The sequence below is a fragment of the Plectropomus leopardus genome, chromosome 1 (assembly GCF_026936395.1).
Source record: "Plectropomus leopardus strain MGB_pleo_1.0 chromosome 1, ASM2693639v1, whole genome shotgun sequence".
Lineage (NCBI taxonomy): Eukaryota > Metazoa > Chordata > Actinopteri > Perciformes > Serranidae > Plectropomus > Plectropomus leopardus.
Window position 1 is genome coordinate 7,157,866 of NC_142176.1, and position 23,393 is coordinate 7,181,258.

A 23,393-nucleotide genomic window follows, 5' to 3' on the forward strand; every position below is an offset into this window, starting at 1 on the left:
GATGCTCTGCAGCACTTATCCAGAGGGTCGGGGGTCCAACACTCCATTGAAGTGCTCTACGGTCTGACGAACTAAAGGGCAAAGCAACTTTCTCTCTGGAGAAGGATAAAGACTCACAGGAGAGGATTTTCACAACTTGGCAAACCAAACTTTGTTCTTATTATTGGCTTATAACATATGAAATGTTATTAAGATGATTTACTGACCATTAATAGAACCAACTGCAACTCATAAGTCATTAATAAAGGGTGCCTTATTAGAAAGTGGTAACAATGTATATTATTTATTAGAATATTACACAGGGGTGACATGGTTAATCTCCTTTATGACTGTAGCCTCATGTTAACACATTTTAATATGTTAAAAACACAGTTGCAGACGTGATTGTTTTTCACATGTGGGGTTGCCTTTTATTAAAATGTGAGACTACTTATGTGTGCATCCTGCTTCTCTGTTGCTTCTTTTTAAAGAAACTTTCCACCTCATGATTTTCAGTTCTGCTTTCTTTAGACAGCATGCACTTTTCTCACTCATATTCTGTTCATTATCACCCCACTCACTCCAGTATCAATATCTGTTTTAGCTACAGCTGCCCTGGAGGAAGGGCTTTGCAGAATCACATGGTGACAGTGCCGACGATTTTCTTTGGTCCTCTGGGGTTGTTTGGAAATTTTAGGGTTTCCCATTAATGTGCCAGTCACCACAGTTAAATTTCTACTGCAACGCCTCTGACACACATGCACACACAGGCAGTACCTGCTCCACAACAGTTACATTGCCATTCTCAAGTCAAAATATTCAATTTAAGGGAAATGCATGTAAAATGCACAAGACTGCTAATGCAAATAAAAACAAAAAAAACAAACAAAACAAACAAACAAACAAACAAACAAACATCTGAATATAAAATGTCACAATATTATGCCAAAAACAAGGCTTGTTCAGAAGCAGCAGCAATAGTATTTACCTATATAGATTATTTGATAGGTACAATGTAAATTAACATAATACAACTTCTGCCTGTTACAAACAAGCTGTAGTTCACATATGGAGATTATAGCTATTGCTTGTTTTCAGCTCATGTCCCAAAGGGAAAGATTTCAAGGTCACATACATTAGCATGCATACAATAACAGTTATTTTTAAAAGAAATTAAAAAGGTATATATTTACATCAAGAATGCATAGAATTATAACATACATTTACAGTAAATGAAATAAAATTTAAAAAAAGACAAATATCAATGCTACATACAGTTACATTATAAAATAGTTAAAAATGCTCATACCTCTGATTTTGCTTCAGCCAATTTCTCACACATATAAACCCATGCCCCTCCTGGCGCCGCCTATGGACTCACAGAGCCTGAGGCAGTGATGCTGAGTTCATGTCCTAGTCAGAAGAGAAATGGTTTGCCATTAAACCCCTCAAACAGCCTCAACTGGTGGGATAACATACAAGACAAGTGAGGTAAAACACCCTGCAGGATATTCTGTTACCATTTCATTCATGAAGGGATACAAAAAAAAAATAAATGAATAAAAAGTAGTGGTTTCATGCAAAACAATCAAACCATCTGCATACAATTCAAACAGAAAAAGGCTTGATGGAATCACCGTGAACTCGCTGCAACACTGGCGGGGTGAAAAGAGCTGATGTGCCCGTGTGAAGGAGGGGATTGTGAGTGTGTGATGTGGCAGGCGAGAGACTGAGGATGATGATGACTGTGTGTGTGAGAGAGAGAGAGAGAGAGAGGGAGAGAGAGAGAGAGAGAGAGAGAGAGAGAGAGAGAGAGAGGGAGAGAGAGGGAGGCAGGTGGAAAGGGGGAGGGGTCTGGGGTGGTCCAGACAGTCGGTCCTTGTGTACCTCACACACTCTCAGCCTCTGCGCATCATTTAAAGGGAGCCCGGCTGTCGCTTTTCTCCCCGCCTTGCTGCTTCATAATAACACGACCGCTTCAACGCTCCTCCGACACTTTTATTTATTTGTTTCTTTTTTTCTCTCTCTCGTTCTGCTGCGGCTGAAGGCAACTTAAACCGACTCGCAGCGCCGTTATAAGGAAAATACGGCTGTGCCAGGCGCATTTATTCCCTGTTACCCGAGAGGAAGCGCAAAACGTTTGAGGACTAACGGAAAGCAGCAGTGATTCATGGACGTACAGCCGTCATGAGAATACTACAACTACCAACAAGGTATAACAGAGTGCTTTACTCTATAATTTGACCATGCTGCATCAAATTGGATGATTTATGTAAATATATTTTTATTTATAGAGTGTTTTTTGAACACTTGAGGCTGGGTGGTTCATGTTTTTGTCTTATCGCAGCGTAAGTGAGAATGTCTGCATCGCGGAAAATCTGTCAAGAACCTGTTCCCGCTGCAGCATAGTGGGCTTTTCATCCCAAATGTCGATGAGAAGAAGGCATTGATGCTCTCTATAAGTGCTCAGAGTTGCTATCTGCGGCCATAGAAGTCTGCATTTAAACCATCAACACTGCTTCGCACAAACAGAAGTCTGTAGTCTATGCAGTGAGGGGGGTAGATTTGTATCTGCTTTCATGAAACATTTTTACCCTCTTAGATGTTATTTTTAGAGCAGCCTTCCTCTACAGTTAGACAGAAGAGATACCCAGATGCATCATTTCATTTTTGGGGGGGAGAGTCTCATGCATGGCTTCTGAAGTGATGAGCCTTTATGTTACTTACACCATCAAAAAGCTCCCTGCATCCAGGCCCCAGTATGATTTGGAAAAATGAATCTAATTCTAAATGGGACAGGCTTTCTATGTGATTATCTAACTCTTCAGCATCATTTCCCCTTGATGTGACATTGGCAGTGAAGCTTTAAAACTATTGTTTACCTTTTTCTTTTGCTGGCTTTTTTCCATCCGATGAACAAGTGGAATACATCACATTGCTTAGACTCTCCCATCAGGCCAAACAAGGTCCTTGAATCAGATGCAGACATGTTGGAGTAGACACAGAGCCAGGGTGGATGTCCTGCAGTGTAGTGGACATACTGAAGTGTCCCTAATAATGACTGTATGGTAAATATTTGGTGCATTTTGAGCTCATACTGCAGACATATAACCAGACTATTTTTTAGTCTAATATTCAGGTAAAAGCTAATTTCAAACATTGGCACAAACTTAAACTAAATGTACTCCGGTGTGGTGTGCTGTACATGTTCTTGGCAGTCAGCTGATTGGAAGGAAACCAAAAGTTACATGGCTCAGAACTCTTAATCTTTTTCAAAAATTCGGCTTTAGCACCGGAAGGAGGAGCTGGAGGCTGAAATTAAATGATAACCCTTTGGAACCTGGATTAACATAGGTTTACTTGTGGCGCGTTCAGAAACTTTTCACAAGCATTTAAACCTTTTAAACCTTTCAAAAACCTGGAGAAAAAAAAGTAACCAGCATCTTGGCAAGAGATGTTAGGAAACAAAAAGAAATTATGAAAAGGTGAAAAGAAAATGAACTGAAAAATTATTTAAAATTAGTTTAAAGAAAGAGGGAGAGATAGACAGAGAGAGAACAGAGAGAATTTGTTTTGAAACTGGGGTAAAATGTTCAGAAAACTCTATTTTTAATTATTATTATTTCTATTATCAACTTTAAAATTCTTAATGCTCTTCTTCTACTTCCTCTTATTTAAATTTTTTTATTGTTGTCATTCCTCGCTAATTTTCAGATTTTTTTTAACTTAGTCATTTCTGGATAATTTGGGGTACTGTCCTGTTAAGTTGTTCATTGTCTTCTTTCCATGTTATTGACTGAAATCAAGCCAGTTTACTCCAGTTTGAAAGGGTTAAGTCACAGGATTCTGACTCATGGCTACATCAGTCTTTGTTGAGGACTGCGCTTGCTCTTTTTTATTCAGTATATAGTAAATCTTGAACCCTGCCTTCAACATTAAACTGAATGAAAACATAGCCCTTTGTCCCTAGAAACATAAATAAATTATATCCTGTACTGTATGTCCAACCAACTGCTGACTCACCCTTGATTCTCAAATTGATCACAATACAAGTTTTCCAACTGTTAATTGGTATATTTAAATTTGTTTTTATTTTTATGGTCTTTCTATGGTGTGCTGTGTCTGCTTGTAGTGTCAAATACATGATATCAATTTCGATTGTAGGGCACTAAGTGATCTAGTTTGGGTAGACAAATCCAGAAAGTTATTCACAAAACTGCTACACCTGAATGAAGCAGCTCATGAAACCATTTCTGAGAATAAAAAGACAAATTTGTTGTTCACAGGGAGGACCTGGCATGGACCGCTGTGTCTAAATGAAGTGGTTCAGCCATGCACTGTTCCTGGAAGGCAGTGATTCTGCTGGCCTTGGCCTCCATCGCCATCCAGTACACAGCCATCCGGACGCTCACCTCCAAGCCTTTCCAGCTGTGCCCGTTGCCCAGCCCCCAGAACTGCGGTCTGGGCAGCCAGGAGACAGAACCTCCCTTTGAGCGGGGAGCAGCAGGCGGTGGAGGCTGCGATGACTACCCTTACTTCTCCATCAACGCCACACGTAAAACGCACATCCTGATCCTGGCCACCACCCGTAGTGGCTCCTCATTTGTTGGCCAGCTGCTCAACCAGCACCAGGAGGTATTCTACCTGTTTGAGCCTCTTTATCATGTCCAGGCCACGCTGATTCCACGCATGTCACACAGCCGCTATGCTACGGACCGGCGTGTGATGTTAGGCGCCAGTCGGGACCTCCTGCGTAGCCTGTACGATTGCGACCTCTATTTCCTGGAGAGCTACATCAAACCGACGCCCACGAACCACACCACGGACAAACTGTTCCGTCGTGGCGCCAGCCGAGCGTTGTGCCAGCAGCCTGTGTGTGATGCCTTTGGTCCTACTGACGTGAATGTTGAAGAAGGGGACTGTGTTAAGAAATGTGCGACTCTGAACATGACCTTAGCGACGGAGGCTTGTCGCGAGAAGCGACACGTGGCACTCAAGATTGTACGGGTGCCAGAGATTGGAGATCTTCGTGCTTTGGTAGAAGACCCACGGCTGAATATCAAAGTGATTCAACTGGTCAGAGACCCGCGTGGTATTCTGTCATCACGGATTGAGACATTCAGGGATACGTATCGTCTGTGGCGTATTTGGAGGGCCACGGGGCGAAGGCCCTACAATCTAGAGTTGGCTCAGCTCACAGTTGTCTGTGAAGACTTTCTCAGTTCGATTTCGACTGGTCTTAGCCATCCCTACTGGCTGAAAGGGAAATACATGTTGGTTCGCTATGAGGATTTGGCCAGAAATCCACTTCTCAAAACAAAGGAGATCTATGACTTTCTGGGGTTGCCTATGGATAAAAATGTGGAAGACTGGATACATGCAAACACTCGGGGCAGCAATGAGCCCTCTGCGAAACACAAGTTTGGTACAGTGAGGGACTCAGCAGCTAATGCAGAGAGCTGGCGTTTGAAACTGTCTTATGACATGGTAGAATACACGCAGACTGTGTGTCAAAAAGTACTTCACCAGCTGGGATACAAGGCTGTGAAATCAGCAGAGGAACTGAAAAATATGTCCCTCTCGCTGGTACAGGACAAAACTTTTGTACCATTTTTGTAACAAAGATAGTTCTCTAATGACTATTTTTGATATATTTATAAATGTTGCCTTATGATTTCTTTAGTGTGTGGGTTTGGTTTCTGTAGTTTCGTTTCTTCAAATTTGCACTAAAGATTTTGAATGCACCGGGGGAACTATGGATGATTTCCCAACGTTACAGAACAGCACACTTTAAACACAAAGTAATCAAAGAAGATAGTTTACAAATGTCTCATTATATAGGTTTTTTCCATGAGTAGAACCAAGACAAGGCACTGTCTTCATTCATTTCCTGTATGCAAGCAGTTGTTTCAACAAAATGTTGCCCTTCATAAACATTCAGGGGGAGTTGGGAGGGATTTTGGTAAAGCAGACATGTTTTTTTTTTCTTTTTTTTCAGACCTGTGATGGCAAAATCGGACTGTACAAGCCCAACTGTGCAATAAATAGTGAATGTTGCAGTCAACCTTTACCACTATGGCATTTCTATCCATGTGGGAAGTGAAGAGATACTTCTGACAGATGCCACGCTCGCAATGGATAATTGCAGACAATTAATAGGCTCTCAAGTTAAAGGGACAGAATCCCACTGGCGGTCGCGAGCGTTTTCATCAGAGGATTTACAACCATCTGTGATAGACAAACACGCACTAATGAGAGATAATGTCAAAATCTTCATTACTGTAGGTATTTAGAGAATACACCTATTTTTCAAGATGATTACAGCGTTCAGAACATGGATGATGACTTTGTGTAGCTCCTATTTCAAGTAAACACTGAAGCTTTCTGAAGAGGAACTGTATTTGTCGGTTTTATTTATTATGTTTATTTATTTTTTAATTTGTAGAGTTTATTCATTCGGAATGATTCACAGTGTGAAATGTACATGATGGGACGACCCCTAGCTGCGACGCATCTGATCCAGATCTGTTTTAGGGTTCGGTGTAGTTTTGGTGCCTGCAGAACATGTGTCACTGCCTGATCTTCCTACTGTGTCAAAGGAGGAGTGGGTGAAGAGCCAAAGGACTGATGCATGTGTTGGTTGGAAGATCTGTGCCCTGTTATGGTAACGATGCGGTAGGGGTAGTTTTTCAGCTTGTTGTGCCGAGCAACATCCGTGATGTAGTGTTGGCCACAGTGCATGACTGTTGTGGGCACTTGGGGATAAGAAAAAATTATGAATGTGTCCTGTGCTGTTACTTTTGGCCTCAGTTAAGCTATAGACTGTATATAAAGATGGACAACATGACAGCTCCTCCAAAGTGACGCTCGAACATCTCGATTGCCCCTGTTGGTTCGCAGCAGTAAAGGTCGTAAAGCCCACCCCCTCTATGTCAGTGGACTAAAAACACAAAGTACACGCCAAATACATTTCTTCAAAAGATAGTTTCTGTCTCTGAATGCAGTTCTGATCGTCTTGATGTTTGTTCAAGTGATTGTTTTTCAGTCAGTGATTGTGTGATTCTACAAAATTCTACAAATTAATTCTACAAAAAAGGGGATTTTCCGTCACAATTGTGTGCTAATCCGTGCGCTGAATTAAGTCACCAGTGCAAGATAGCAGCGACTGCATCTGTGGTATTTTAGCTTCACTGAAGCATAGAGGGGGTAAAAGGGGACGCGTTCCCCATCTTTATGTACAGTCTAGGGTTAAAACATGATGTTTCCAAACATTTTGGGGTGTGTGGTACATGTTGGCTTGCTGGGAATCGATTAAGGTTGGGGAGTGTGCTCTGTCTTGTTTTGGTCCAGGTGTTAGCTAGCTGATTATGTTGTGGCCCCAGAAGAATCTGAGAGGTCCACAAGCTGGTTTGGGGAAGCAGTGCCACCGTCACCAATTAAACCCCGGTGATGCGGTATATTCTGTAGCTCTGGAAGTGAATGTCACTCCCACACTTGTGATTGCCTCTATGATTTCAGGTCCTGAGGTTCCTGCTGTGAGTAGGAATGGTGACTGGTAAAGATCCTAATGCTGTTACATGCAGTAAGCTAAGGGTGGTTTCATATTAGAGACCCAAGCCCGGATCCGAGTACACTTGACCCCAAAGTTATTTGATTAGTGTGAACACAAGTTAACTGGACTGTGCCGGAGTCTGCTTGAAAAGGTGGTCTTTGGCATGATTCATGTTTACTCAGTTATGGTCCGCAGGAGGTGTGGAAGCAACCACGCCTGTAAATGTTCGTGCAGCAGTCATTGCCATTATAATAACATAACTTCTGTCCCTGGTTAGGTAGCTTGTCCACACTTTTATAAATACACTGTGGAGATCAAAAAAAAGAGAAAATTTTAGTCAGCAATTGGTCTGTTTCTCACCTTACAGATGACCAAAAGTGGCAGTCAACAAGTAGATTTTACTTGTGTTTGATTTGGCTTAATTGTCACAAATGATTCAGAAATTCGTCTTGCATCCCAGGATGTCATAAATACAAACAACACCTAACCAAACAACAAACCATACAATAAATGCTACAAATCGCAACAGGCATTGTGAAAAGTGGATGCAGTGCAACATATTGCTCATTATCTGTTATATTAAGTGTTCATATCAGGTAAACTGAGGCTACTTCGAAGTCATTCTCTGATTTAATAGATTGGCAGACGGAGAAATAAAATAATTTCTTATCCTGTTCAGGCCAGCCTGTGGGACTCTAACTCTCTTGTGTGATTGCAAAAGCTGATATTCTTCAAATAATGTGAATGAATGAGAAGGATCAGATGTAATATTACCAGCCACAGACAATATTCTTTAATAAATGCAGTTTGAAAACTTGACTCAAGCGCTTTACCCACAGTGTTTGAGCAGATACGCAGCAGTCTAGCCAATCTACCTTTAAACTGAGCACAGTCATAAACACATTCCTCAATGCCTTCTATCTTTTCCGAAACCTTTGTATCCATGCATCACGGGCCCATATCCTGTAGAAATGCGCCTGGTTGGTGACGCAAGTGGTTGCATCTCCTTCTTTGTGTGTATTGGCAGATTGCAAAACAACAATGTGCACACCGCCACCTACTGTGGACTGTGTACATGCGTAAGTGTACTGGATCATGGAACGACATTACTAATATGAAATATAACCGGTGGAGGAGAGGGAAGCAATCATGCTCGGGCACGGTGTGAAAAAAATCTTGCCTAATGTGAAAACACCCTAAAAAGCTTATATGCAGCTCTGCAGGAAGGTCTTAGTCACTGTCTGCTGAAGCCTCAGATCCTCCAGCGACTACTGAAGGTTGTTGTTCCAACTACTGTTGGTTAGTAAGCCCAGTGGGTTCATTAAGTTAGGAATTGTTTTGTAAGAGCTTTTTGGTTATTTTTTTAAGGTTTGCTTTAGTTTTCTTGATTTGATTCTCAGGTACTGGGATTGCTGAGTATGGGTGCAGTAAGTTGGGGTTCAAGAGCAGGATGAAGGTTATGTTTACTTGTTTCACTGTTATTTTTTGGAGTTATTTAAGTGATTAGTATTTGGTTTAACATTTTGGTGATCCCATTTGGTCTCTCTTAAGGGGAGGGGGTTTGACGACCCCCTGGGTGTCATCTCTGTGTGTGTATGTGCAGGCAGGTGCTCGTTAGGGCAGCTGGGAACACCTGAGAGTGCTGAGGTTATTAAAGTGCAGCTGGTGGCTCAGTCTCTGGCTGAACCTTCACTCTGCTGCTGCATGTCTTTGATTTGGTTGTGTCACTGGCTCTTTGTTTTATGCACCTTTAAAACACCCGCACACATTTTCCACTCATGCATCACACACTACTGACACTGCTGACTTCCACACTGTAAATGTTAAGTTATCCTTAAATTTGGTCTAATTTGGTCTGATTGAGTTTCATTTGATTAAATAAATACTTTTTCTTCAACCTCGCCATGGTGTGTCTCCATTTTTGCTGTGGCCATTTTGAGCCGGGTCATAACAAAGGCCTTTTCTGTCTTCAGTTAACCCTTTTAAACCTGGTACAGCATCACTTCTTCTCCTTTCAGTGACTTTCACAAGTACTTAAACTTCTGAAATCTGAGCAAATTGGTGTTATTTCTTTCAAAAACATAGTAGAAATTGTTCTACAAGCTGCAAGAAATTAGTAGATTTAGCAATTTATTTTTAAAAAGCAAAATAAAAATGTCTGGGGGAAAGAGAGAAAAGCTATATTTATAATGATCATAACAAAATGATGTTACAGAATTATTTAAAAAAATCCCATCTTTTTCTTTTCTTTTGTTTTTCTTTACTAATCTTCAGGTGATATTCTTGTACTTTTTACAAATTTCTTGCTTATTTTTGGGTCTTTTTTGTTGCCCATTCTCATCTTCCCCTTGATTTTAAAAGAAATCAAGCCCATTTGTTTGGGTTTAAAGGGTTAAAAATGTTAATGCTACTGTTGTCAATTGTTGACAACACATCATTAGATAAACAACAAGGATTTCCTTGCTTATATATTATCTCATCAGCGCAGAAGGTATAAAAAAAACAAAAAACAAACATCCCAGAATAAAAATAGCATACGCATTCCCTCTCAAGTACAATAGCATCTCCTTTGACAGTTCATGTTAGATCTATGTTTTTCCTCAACATCAAAGATTCATAACTGAGGGAGATTACTAATGTCTTCGTAGAACATGTTGCACTGCAGATTCTCATATATCCAGTATATGTGGAGCACCGTACAATACAACCATATTCACAGCTCACATAGAAAAAGAAAAAAAAACAGAGCATTACAGCAAAGCCTGTCCATAATCTGGGACAAATCCTCTGATCATTAATGTAGCAGTTGGCTAGCCATTTTAACCAGGCAGTGTAAGGTTAAAAGGTCATTGCTGCAATATAGTACACCACAATCATGAAGAGCAATGTGTCCTTTTTTCGTCCTAAAATAATGCTGAATACGCTGGACAGTTGCCAAAGCGCTAAACACGCTGTTATTTATTATTTTTTTATGACCAGTGGAATTTTTTCATAGGAGTGGTCATATTGAGTCTGTTGAAGATCTTTGGGTTGCACACCATTACCAAAAGCAATAATTTTAGGAATTATTTTATGTTGTGAGAACTCTGTGAACATGAGAGTTAGCCCTTTGATACCTGGAGCAACATCACTTTTTTGTGCTTTTTTTCAGAAGCTTTCACAAGTATTGAAACCATTAAAGCCCGCGCAAATTAATGCAGTTTCTTTTGAAAACATGGGGGGAAAAGGCGATGAGAAACTTAAAAAGAAATGTTCCAAAAAATGCAAGAGGTTCGTAGATTTAGAAAATTATTTTTAAAATAATACGAAAAAAATCTAAAGAAAGGGGAAAAAAACATAGGGAAACACTATAACTGTCATATTTACATATATAAATATTGTCACAAAATTCTTATGATTTTTTAATGAACTTTTTAAAGGCTATTTACTTGTTTGATTTTTAACTTTCTTTTTTATTTGTCTTTTTCTTTTTTTTTTAAAACAAATTTCTTGCTAATTTTTGTGTGATATCTTCTTTGGTTGGCCATTGGCTTCTACCCATGTTTTTGAAAAAAATAAAGGCAATTTACTCACTTGTCAAGACCATATTAGGTGGCTGTGGCCCCCAGTCACCCCTTGGCAGTGCCTTTGCTTCTGAATAGAAACAGGCTTTTGGTGTTCTAATCCATTTTAAATATCTTTCCTAAACTCACTTTTGGTATTGGTGGACTCTTGGATCATTATTGCTGCAAAAATATTTATGGATTTGATATCTACGATTCTCACAAACACAAACATTTTAGTAAATATTCCCACAGTTGGTTTATATTTGATGGCATGTTTGCCATCTTATGCGGTGGTTAGTTTGTCTTCCCAGTTAGAGTGCAGAATACTGTGATCATTTCACGCTCTGCGCTTTATTTCTAAATCTCTCTGTCTGACTGTAGCAGCTTAAATTGCATGTCGGTTTGCATTATGTAGCACACAAACTTTCAAGGTTGTGTGCACAACATGCAGTCGTGTTTGTGAAATGCAGAGTGACCTTTCAGAGTGATATTGGTAAACACGCTACATTCAATATGATAAGCGTGTTGCACTTAAGACTTGGCTCATACAGCGCAGACAAACTATCCTGGTTTTCAGATCCAGAGGTGTTGAATTGCATTTTGTGGAAATGCAATACTATAGGTCTGATAAATGTGCACACTGAGTAATGATCAGTGATGTCTGTCCAGGCGCTGATAAAAATGGATTTCAAAATTTTTCTTTACTTTTGGTATTTGACAGTTTAGCTCCTGACAGTCCTGACTTTTGATTTCAACGAGTGGCATCACTGCAGATAACTGTGCAGTCAAATAAGATGGGTCCATTGATTTCCATGCAATGACTACTTGTTTACCCATAAGATATAAACCCCGTGAATGGAGCATCACACACCCGGGCTCATCAGTATTGGTGACCGGATGTCCATTGAGATGCAGAGCACAAACCTTTGATCCTCCTCTGTGCCGAGGCTGGAGGCAAACTCTCTCTCCCTCCCTCTCTCTCTCTTGCTGCCTGTGCTTTCTCCATCATCCACCTCTTTCTTTCTTACTGAGATCTCAGGGGATTGTTCCTTTGCTTCAGTGCTCACTCTCTGTTTTTCACTTTACCTCAGAATCTTCTGGATGTGCTTGGCATACTTTTAATTTTACAACTGAAAAAAATGCTGTAAACCTGGGCGTGTGTGCATGCACGTGATTTCTTTGAGCAATTCAAGCAGTGGTTTGACATTTTGGGACAGGTACTTGTTCACTTTCTGTTGAAGAGTTTAATGAGAAGACTGTAACCACTCTCATGTCTGTATGTTAAATGTTAAGCCACAACTAGCAGCTAGCTAGCTTATCTCAGCACAAAGACTGGAAACAGAGGGCAAACAGCTAACCTGACTGTCTGGCAGTAACAAAATCCACAAGATGTTCTCTTCTTAAGTCGTAACATATTGCTGCTTTGAGGTGGACTTCCTTGTCTACATATTATGCTCCAGGCATCCCTCTGCGTCTGCTCTTTGCATTCCAGGATGCAGCTACCGTGATGTCAACACAAGCACATGGTGGGATTATGTTGCATGTGGTTATGTTAAAACAACAGCTCATGGCAACCATTGCTGGGATGTCAACAAACACACATGCTACCACAGACAGTCAGGATTAGGAAAATAGGCAGGTATAGTAGTGTAGAAAATCCATCCATCCAGCGGCATTTCACGCACTCACGTGAGGTGGGTTTTGGCACCACAATCTTACGCCAAAAGCACTGTCAAAGCGGTAGTAATTCAGGAATTTAGAATGAGAACAGGCTGGTGTATCAGACATAGATTTCATTGAAATAACTTCTGGTACAAACAGTCTTTTCCTATTCTGAACTTGTCAAATATGTCCACTCTGTCAATGCTTTCACCTTCTGCTTCTCCCTGGAACACAGTGTCAGATGAGAACATGGTCAGACAGAATTGTTATTATACGCTGGCAGACATCCAGAGTCCAGAGTTCGTATCCTGTATGGATGTGAGGGTTTTTTTCTACACCTACCATGTGCCTCTTTTGCCTAGACCTAAACATTTGTGACTTTTTTGCCTAATCCTAACCATCATGACCGTCCGCTGGCTGCCATGTGCTCATGTTGTGTAAAAATAACGACATGCTGTGTCACCCCACTACATCCATTTGTTTACATTGTGGTAACGGCATCCGGGAGCGTAAGCAGCTGACGCAGAAGGATACCTGAGAATGTGTTGGTATAAACCGCACCCAGTTTCGGTCTTCTTTCAGAGAGATTTAATTCTGTTGGTTGAACAAATACAGATAATAATGTATATAGTATCAATGTTGTCATCTAACTCTCTGCCAGAAAACAAATAAGCATGTTTCCCAGAATGTCAAAATTTTCCTTCAATTGCTCAAAGAAATCATATGCATGCACACGTGGACAGGTTTGCAGCATTTCTCATTTTTACAAAACAAAGGCAAAGGAAACACTGTCATGGTGCGCTTCCAAACTATATGAAAGTCTTTCTTTTTTAAAACTGTCCATATGTACCAGTATATTTCTGTTTATGGGCTTTAATGGATTCAAGAGGACATCAGCAGCTCCAGCTTCTGACAGCTATAATTGTATTTTTGCTGTCATTTATATCTCATTCATTTATTGTAAAAGTAATGAGAGCTAACGTTATTGGACAGTTCATCAATAGTGGTGCATTTGAGCGATATTCCAGCTGAACATGCACACTTTTGAACTGAAGCTCTCAATTAAACTCAACTTGGCTTCTTGTTTTTAATGCCAGACTGTGACAGTTTGCGAGTAGCGGTGCACTTCCTCCACACGTTTGACCCACGTGCACACACTGTGCAGCCTGCTACCCATGTGTCAGTGTGTCAGAGTGTCTCTGGGCTCTCGCTGAGCCCCTCGTGTTGTTTATTGTGTCCCAGGGCTGAACATATGGCTCACAAGCCCCTGGAAGAAAGTACAGCAAATCCCCCCTCTCTCCATGTCTCCCTCTCCCTTTTTTATTCTTATCCCCTCATAATATGACCTTAATAATCTGACCCTGTGTGACTGCATGACGGAGCAGAAAGATATTTGCTTCTTTGTGCCCAATGTTTACTGAGCTGAGCTGACAGAACATGTCCTGGCAGCTAAAACTACTCGTTAGTGAGCAAAAATGGCTGAAAGAGAATATTCTTGAAGAGTGTGCAGGAATAAAATGATCATTCCAACAAAAGGAGATGAAAATCTGCTGTTAGTACTTCACTGTCTCGCCTTTTGTCTTTGTTTATGTGTGTGAGTCTGTGTGTTTGCAACTGTTTCCTCTGCTTAGTGGGATGTTCTCTAGTTATGATGTGAAACGCTCAGTGAACCGAACAAATCATGTGAATTATGGCACTTAAACATGTCAGTGCTGTTGCAGAGGTGAGTGGATATGTTATGCATGCATTTCTGTGTCCATAACCACATATCATCTTTGACCCCACAGTGCGTCACCTCTGTGAATGATTTTTAATGGCGTTCTGACTCTGCTGAGCTGCCTGGATGATTCAATCAGTTGCTGCTCTGGTGACCTGCTGATGTTCTTTCCAGCAGAGCTGTGTGTGAGGGTTTATCAGTGCAATCAAATCTATTCATGTGAAAATCACGAGATAGTTTTGTTCAACTTTTTGGCTTCATAGGTTGTTCAAGTTGTTATTTGATTGCTGGTAAAATGGCAGTGGGGGGTGAGCCAGCTGGACTTCGCTAAAAGCGTAATGAGTAGCTTAATTGAAGCTGTCAGCAGGTCAGAGTAAGAGAGGCGTAGCAACCAGGTCATTATGTAGTTAGAGAGATAGGTTTAATGGACAGAGCAGCTTTGAAACTGAATTTTTAAAAATTGAAATATTCTCTGAAATATGCACACTAAAACATTTATCCTTCTGGGTAATGAAATTTTGTGGTAAGATTAAATATAAATTACAAGTTTAAAGAAACAGGGTGTCAGATTTGGGGAGATTTAGCTGCGTTTAGCAGTAAGGATTGCAGATTGCAACAAGCTAAAACTTCTCAAGATTACAATTTCATTAGTATTCATTATTCGGGAGGTCTTACTGGGAGCCGCATTATCCACAGATGTCTGCTCCTCTCCAAAACACACAGACCAGGTGATTAAAACTGGTCAAAACATTTAGAAAGAAGAACATTACAAATTTCTGTTTTTTCTATGTTATTTGGCATGTTGCGTCTAGCACCTGCTATATGTGCTTAATTTATTTCTGTTTAAGACATTCTGAAGATTTTTGTCTGGGAGCCGTATTATCCACAGTGATCTCTCTTCCTCTGAATAAAGCAGTTTCATGTTACAAATCAGTTTCTTCTATGCTGTTTGGAACGTGTCGGATGGGTCGCTCACCCAGCACCTTTTTCTAATCTAGATGTTCAAGAAGCTTTCAACATGGGTCAGGTTATCTGCAGAGGTCTCTTCCTCTCCAAATGAAATGGACCAGGTGATTTAAAACAGCAAAAACACTGAACAAAGCAATTTCATGTTAACAAAATCTTTGTTTTTGCGATGCTGCTCATTGCGGAGGTGCCTCTCTGAAGCCAGGTTTTGCTTTGTCCGCCCTTGGCTACTATAGAAACATGGCAGTGGTACGTAGCAATCTCATGCCCCCAGGAACAGCACCAGGTTTTAAGTCCAATTTTACAGTTGACAAAAGTGGAATTACTCCATCCAGGTTCAACTCATGGTGCAATGGTGCTCAAAAAGACTTTTTACCAAAGACTTACATCATGAAAGACATGCCTGTAAATCAACAGATAAATTCCCAGTTTAAGTTAGCGGAGTGCCAACCCAGAAGTTAACCATTTGGCTGGTGGAAGTTAGTGTCTTGGCCGCTGTAAGTCTCTCTGGGCCCCATGTTGCAGAAGATCCAGTATTTTAATACCACAAAAAAAAGAGCTTTTTTGGCTCCATGCGCCACTAAGCACCTTTTATAGGAATGGCCTGGTGGCCCACCTCCAACCCTCTATCCAGTTCTCTTAATAAATCTATGGGCTATCTCCGTAGACAAGGACCCGCTCCCTATGTAGATATAAACAGCTTTTAAGGTAACGAAAACATAACTTTTCTTATTTTCAGGTGGTTATACACTAAAGGAAACAAAGTAATAAATAATAATTATATTTCTGTCCATTTCTATCAAAAGATGCCTCCAAAACCTACACACTGGACCTTTAAGTCATACATGTTTGTAACATTAGCTCATTTTAGCACATGATCAGTGGCATTCAGTCAATGCATTCTTGCTGGAAACACGTAATTTTGCATGAAGCTGAAACATTTTTAAGCCTGAAATGGACATCAAATATATCCTTACTTTTAATATGATCATTGAATAAATTACTCTTCATATTAACCTACTTTTTCATGCTTAACTTTGAATATATTAAAGCATTAAATCTCACAGCGGGGATGAAGTTATTTTTTAAATGAGAGGGGAGGAAAACTGAAAATGACAGTCTGTCCCTTAAATGCTAGGAGCTACAGCTGCAACTGGCAAGCATATCTGTCTCTCTCGCTCCCACACATTCTCACACTTACACACATGCACACACACACATTCACACTGAGGGGCCATTGATGGTTAATTCCCCTGTGGAAATGTGGGTATAGGTGAGTGAGATGATGTGTGTGTGAGTGCGTATGTGTGCGCGCAGTGTTGGTTGGGCCGGTCAGTGCAGCTTACGTCACTGCGGTCAGCTGTGGCTCTCTCTCGCTTTGCTGTTCAAATTCTCCCTTCGGCTGGCCTGAAAAGCTGAAATGAGATTAGCACACACGCACACAAGCAAACAAGTACGAGCAGTCATGAGCTAAAAATGAAGCTCGGAGAGGTTTGGGAATTGGGGAAACATGGAAATATCTTAGTTTTGACACTGTGTGAAATTTTTTGATTTACAGATATAACACTCGCAAATATGTGCTGCGGGTACCTTGTGAATTATTCCCAGCATGACATGACAGAGTGAACCTGGGCAACTTGGTATGTGTATATGCTTGACTGAGGCCATAAATCCAAATCAAACTCTCTACTACCAAGCACACATTTGTTTTTGGTTTGTTTTTTTTCTCAGACACTGAGGCTGTAAATCAGAGCTCCATGGGAGCGGTGATGGAGCAGTGAATGAAAGCAGTGATGCAGATCTGGGAAATATTATTTCATGCAAAACCTTAGTTATGTAATGGAACACTCTTCTATATAATCTATTTCTGATCGTACTGTATGTTATTTTTTTACATCTACATATGGGTAAAGAGACTATTTATCATAAATCCTAGCTGGGATGAGCTCCCAGGGGGGTTTATCTGCAGACTATATTTTAGCCTCGTATTTGAATCAAAGCTTTTGCAGACGTGCCTGTTGGTTTCTCTCAAAAAGGGGACATCCCCTGACATGTCTAGAAGTCTGAATTGCCACATAAAGCTCTGGAAATAGTTAAGAGACCACTGGAAAAACATCAGGTTCTCTGGTTTAGCTAACATCCCTCTTAAAATCTAAATAAAAACATTGTCAAAAGAGAGCTTTTTTTATTTGCTGAAAATTACAATAAAATTACAAGGAAGTTACAATAAAATTACCTGAAAATAAAAAAGGAGTCAAAATCAAAGATAAACAAAAACATTACCATTAAAAAAGTGATAGAAAAATTATATGTATCTATTTTCTATATTTTATCATATTTTTTTCTGTAACATAATTTTAGATATGAAATTATTATAATTGTAAATGCAGTTTTCTGGACACTTTTCCCTATTCCTCCATATTATTCTAATTATTTTTAATATTCTATTAGCACTGTTTTTGTAATCCAGCTGTTACTGTTACAAGAGGAATATTAATGACCACAGCAGTGTTTTTTATACTTTTCCTTGTGAAATAGTACTTGGTTACCTATTCAGTACCTCATTAAGTTGTATGAAATGTGCTTGTGTTGGAATGAACTGGAATGGGTACAATACATGTTAAGATGCTTATTTAAGAAAAAAATTAACTGGTGTTTTAATTTTTTCAAGAGCTCTTTATTAATTTGTACCATTTCACTTTAAAAGAAAAAAAAATAGACACAAGTAGTGTTCTCTATGTGTTTTTTCTTTGCATTCAATGTTGTCTATAAATGGGGCTTCATTTCATTTAATTCAGCATATCAGCAACCTCTCAGGCCTTGATGCTGTTTCAAATGACAACACTTGATATATTAAAAAAATAATAATTATAACATCACAGATTAGTCAATTATAAGCTTCATCAACTAGCAATGCCATAATGCAAATGTAGACTATAAAATCATTGGTAAAGTGAAAGAAGGGGTATATTTGATGTCTTTAGGCTTATTTCTCTCTTTATCTTTTTAGGATTATTATTTTGTAAGACATGAAACAGACTGTTTTTGTTAAAAGGTGCTAGAACAGGCCCGTAAAGAGTGCCAATCTTACTAATCTGTCTAAAAAGAATGTTATTTGTCACCACTGCTTTAACTTTTAGCCCTGGAAAATGCATTAAATTATTTATTTTTCCTTTTTATAATTTTACAAATTTTACAAAAAAAAAGAAAAAAAGAACATCGCGCATAGTCATTTGATATTAATAGTAGCTATCTCCTACAGCTGTTACCGACCCAAGCTCTCTGCCAAGTAAAATGGTGTACTGTTAAAGATTAATATTCCTGGATGGATAACACCATTTCTAAGAGAATGGTATTATGTTTCCTTCCCACAACCCAAGTTTACATACTCCAGAGAGCTCCAAAACACACTTTCCTGTCCATTAATTTTTGTGCTTCTCATTAATTTGCTCTCATTGCAAAATCTACAGCATCGTTGGGATGTCTGTTTAAGAACTGAAGGGGAGTAAAAGACCTCACGGTGATTATTATTACATGAAGACCTTGATAAGATTATCTGTTAAAACATGATGTCTTACTTATGCAAGCGTGCTCTGTGGCGCAGCGCTTTAGTCCATTTTTTTCATGATATTGAATATTTCCATATCTGCCACTAGAGCACCATCCAAGAGGAAACTGGTGTGCTTGTGCGATTGGTGTCAATTTGCCATGAGCAGATATATGCCGCCTTAGATTAACATCATCTGCTCCCTGCTGTTAAAGCTTGAGAGGAAATAACACATCTGCATCTGTTGCCACAGTCTTGGGAGAACTGTTGCACTGCAATGCAATGTAGGAAATGGTTAAATATCAGACAATGAGTGACTAAGAAAATGCATCTACTGTTTATAAGGGTTTTACTGAATGGCAGTCTCTTACACTCTGTGGTTTAGTGGTAACTGATGAGGTGGGTATACTACTAAATAGATGGGTAGATTACAAAGGAGGATGTGGGTATTATCTCCCATATATTCCATTGTTTTTTGGCTGATATGTGGGTATACTGTAAACAGCAAGAAAAAGAGGTGGACATACCCCTTACACCTGTATATACCCTCCACTACCCTCCGCGTGCAGCCGCGTTGGATATGGAAGGTGGCTTTTGGTGTCACGTTTGTATACCGAAACCACTGACAGAGTGGACATATTTGGCAAGTTCGGAGTAAGAACATGCTGGACCGGTAATGTGTCATAATCTTAAGGCAACCCGTCACACCAAGCGTTCTGGATCAGAAGCGTTCTGGTGTCTGTTCGTAGTCTGATTAGTATTTGCCAGCCATGTTTGAATGGCAGGTCAACAGTTTATGTGGAGATGGAGTTGGAACCCAATCTCAGAACTCACTGGCTATCATCCCATGATGATTTAGCTTTATATCAGTATTAAAAATAATAATCTGTTTATAAAGATCAGCTGGAATGGAAAAGTAGGCTTGGGCAGGCTATCTGCTGGCTACACCGGATCGACTGAAATTAAAGCTTTTCATTGCCAGACCAGTAGCCCATGGGTTACATCATAACAAAAAGTCAGTGAGCTTACATAGCGTCCTCATGTTTGGTAAAACCTTCAAAGTAGGATTTAACATGGTCTGATCTGCAGGAGAAATCATTGCACTTCTTGTTGCTGCAGTCTCACTGAGCTGCCTGACTGAATGATGTTTGTAGAACTTTGGTTTGCAATGCTTCCTCACCTTGATACCAGCCCAAATATCCCAATTACCTCTCCAAACATTACGATTGGATATTAGTGAAATGTGGACAATGGTGTATTGGTTAACTGTTGGTCATTCCTCCTCATTCCTCCAGTCCCGTGGAATCATCAAATGAAAAGTTTTGTATCAAAATCTTACAAATTATCTTTTTGACTGTGATTATGCTATTATGCTATGAATATTATATTATGCTATGAATCCTAATTGTAATGACCCCCCTGGCATTTCCTCTGGCACCACCATCAACACAAGTTTAAATTTTAAACCCTGCAAAGTCAATCCTTTCCCGACTGGCTCCGTCCGACCGCATTCTCAGCTGACACCGTCCAGGGGCGTTCCACGTGGACATGCAAGTTCCCTTTTGGTGTCATGCACTTACGCCGAAAGCACTGACAAAGCGGAGGTATCTGACGAGCTCAGATTGAGAACAGGCTTGTTGCTTCACAGGTTTTGAGGAATGTTTTACTGAAAATAGAAACCTGCTTTATCTGAAAATAACGCGGATGAGAGCTGTGAGACTAAACCAAAATAGTCAAGTTGTGAAAAAAACAAAACAATTAGCTGAAAGAAAAAAAAAATCAGAGCTGAGGGGATCTGTAGACTTGGCAGATATCTCTCTGTGGCTTCCAAGTTTCACATTTTATACAAATAGACAGAATGGAATAGATCTATTGTTATACAGAAATATGCAACATAGCAGTTTTAAATCTTGTTGATAAATAAACACCACAATAAATCAGACTAAGTTTTACTTTTCTGTTATTCATCAGCTTGGTTTGGAATCATATGTCTTTGCTGTCGGGGTCGGAACCCCTAATGTAACAAAAGACAGGTGATTGACAAAGCACAAACAGAAAGCAATATTTTCTCTCCCCTCTTTACATTATTTAGTAGCCAGAAATACACCTCTCCGTCCTTCCTCTCCCTGTCCTGGATATCTTGTTAGAGTGGAGCTGTGACTCAACTCTGACTGGGTTGCAAAACACAGGTGTCAAGTCCTTGTAATGCAAGGATTGTGTATGCCCGCTGGCAGTGTGTGCAGGAGCTGAACGCGCAACCGCAACACTGTGAAGTAACACTATATGCACTTGCACTGTAGCATACTTTTAGTTTCATGCATGCTTACACACACACACACAAATATGGCTGGAGGCAGTCTGTGTGAGACTCGTCTTTTGGAGCCGAACTATGATTGCCTCTCATTCACTTAGAATTTCAGCACCAGTTAATGATTTCTTATTAAATATACTGTATGTCTGATAGATTCTGTCCAAATTTGCCTTGAAATATGTTTTAAAATGTGCCAAACTACTCTCCAACATCTCTCAACAACTGCGTAATTATACAATTAAACAAAAGCCAGCTTCATCACATTTTAAGTTAAATATTTAATGTCCATGTCAGAATTTGTCAGAGGGGAAAAATAGTATTGTTCTCTGTTTAAAGAGAATTGCCTCGTACCTTTAAATTATTGAGCTGCGCAGTCACTTGTACCTTGCACATTACAAGGATTCCACACAAGAAATCTAGAGCACTTTTTTTTTTTCCCTCCGACATGCTTGATGAAATGCCAGGAATAATCTGCTCTGCAATTACTGTTCACATACTGAAATGTCACAGGGCAGCGGATAAATTAAGGTTGAATTTCAGTGATATTCTGCTTCAATGCCCCAGCCACATATGTCGTCATCCCGAGTTTCTCATTCAGATGAATTTGTCTTGGTTGCTTTATTGGCAAACACGGAGAGGGATTTGGCAGGGAAAGCCTGTTACATATATACCACGTGTCAAACTTCCCCCTTTTTTTTGGCTGTTTTCAGGTCATTCCAATTCATTCCTGACAGCAACAGCTGTAGAGTGTGATATATTTAGAAACTTGAGACAAGAGGAAAGGAAGCTCCGCTACTGGAGCTGGTTGCACTGAATAGTGAAAAAGGGAAAAAATAAATGTGCTCACTAGTCAGATGTTGGTGGAAACGTGGGGAAAAACAAGACGGATCAGCCTGAAACATTGTGGGCTTTTAATGATATTGAATCCATCGGTAATGACTTAATAATATCCTCATCTGTAAGCCACAGATTCATGACTAATCCTACTAAATATGATCAGTTTGACTGAGGAGCACTAAGATTAATTTTTGGCTTTTCTGTGATGCATCTGGTAGAAAATATCAAAGTGCATTTACTCGACTACTATTTTTATACAAATATACTTGCTATTTACAATGAATTCAATTTTCTGCTACTTAATATTTTTATTCTACAGCTTTTCATTATTCAGTATTTTTCACTTCGTTTGATAGACATGCATTGCTTTGCGAATGAGGATTTTGCATTCAAAGCATATAACTATGCAAAAATGCATTTGATATTGTTTGAAATAAGGAAGCTAAGATATTCTTTTCTCCAAATAATAATTAATTGATTAACTTTACCATTAGGAAAGTGCTTACAATTTGCAAACATAACACAATATATATTTATGTATAAATAATCATATAAGTGACATATGGCATGAAATTCATATGTGAAATTGTGAAAATGTATTTCACATGTGAAAACTGACCACATGTAGATATATATGTCAGTATGGGTCCACATTATTTCTTCAGTTTTAAGCAAACAAAGTTGATATTTTTGACAATCTACTGCTTCAAAGGTCAAGCACTATGAAACTGCATATAAACAATGGCTCCTTAACCTGGGGGCTCCATCACCCTTTGACTTTAACGGTGGGGTCAGATAAGAGATTCTGATCAATAATAGACAGACAGGATCAGGATGACAATGGGGATTTCAGAAATATAAGAAACAGCGAGCCTGCGATTTTCAAACAAATGGTGCGGATTTGTCAGTTCTATAATTGTCACAGAATCACTGCCAGTTATGCTATTATGTGTATAATGGCCCAGTTATTGTATCCAGTTGAATTCCTGGCAGCGGTATTCTGGACAATCTGGATTGGAGCAGAAAAGCATGACTAATACCATAATACAGTGAGGTGCAGTAATCTAGAAATGGTGTGGTTAATGCATGAGCGACTCCTATTAGATGTGAAAATGGAACGGAGGGATCTGATCCTTGGTGTGATTTTGAGCCAGGAAAAGCTGAGTTTTATGGCTTGTCATAATCTGTTTCTCACCTTTTAAGACAAAAGAGACATTTGAATAGAAAACATGCATTTTTAACAATCGGGTAGTCAGTCAGATACATCAGAGGGCTCA

General features: G+C 39.6%; 1 protein-coding gene across 1 annotated transcript; it reads left to right on the forward strand.

Annotated features, from left to right (window-relative positions):
- Positions 1-1,877: 1,877 nt before the first annotated feature.
- On the forward strand, positions 1,878-14,284 carry LOC121945261 (carbohydrate sulfotransferase 1-like). Its single transcript, XM_088069184.1, has 2 exons — positions 1,878-2,192; positions 4,266-14,284. The coding sequence occupies exon 2, from the start codon at positions 4,312-4,314 to the stop codon at positions 5,596-5,598; it is 1,287 nt and encodes a 428-aa protein (XP_087925310.1). The 5' UTR covers positions 1,878-2,192; positions 4,266-4,311; the 3' UTR covers positions 5,599-14,284.
- Positions 14,285-23,393: the final 9,109 nt, after the last annotated feature.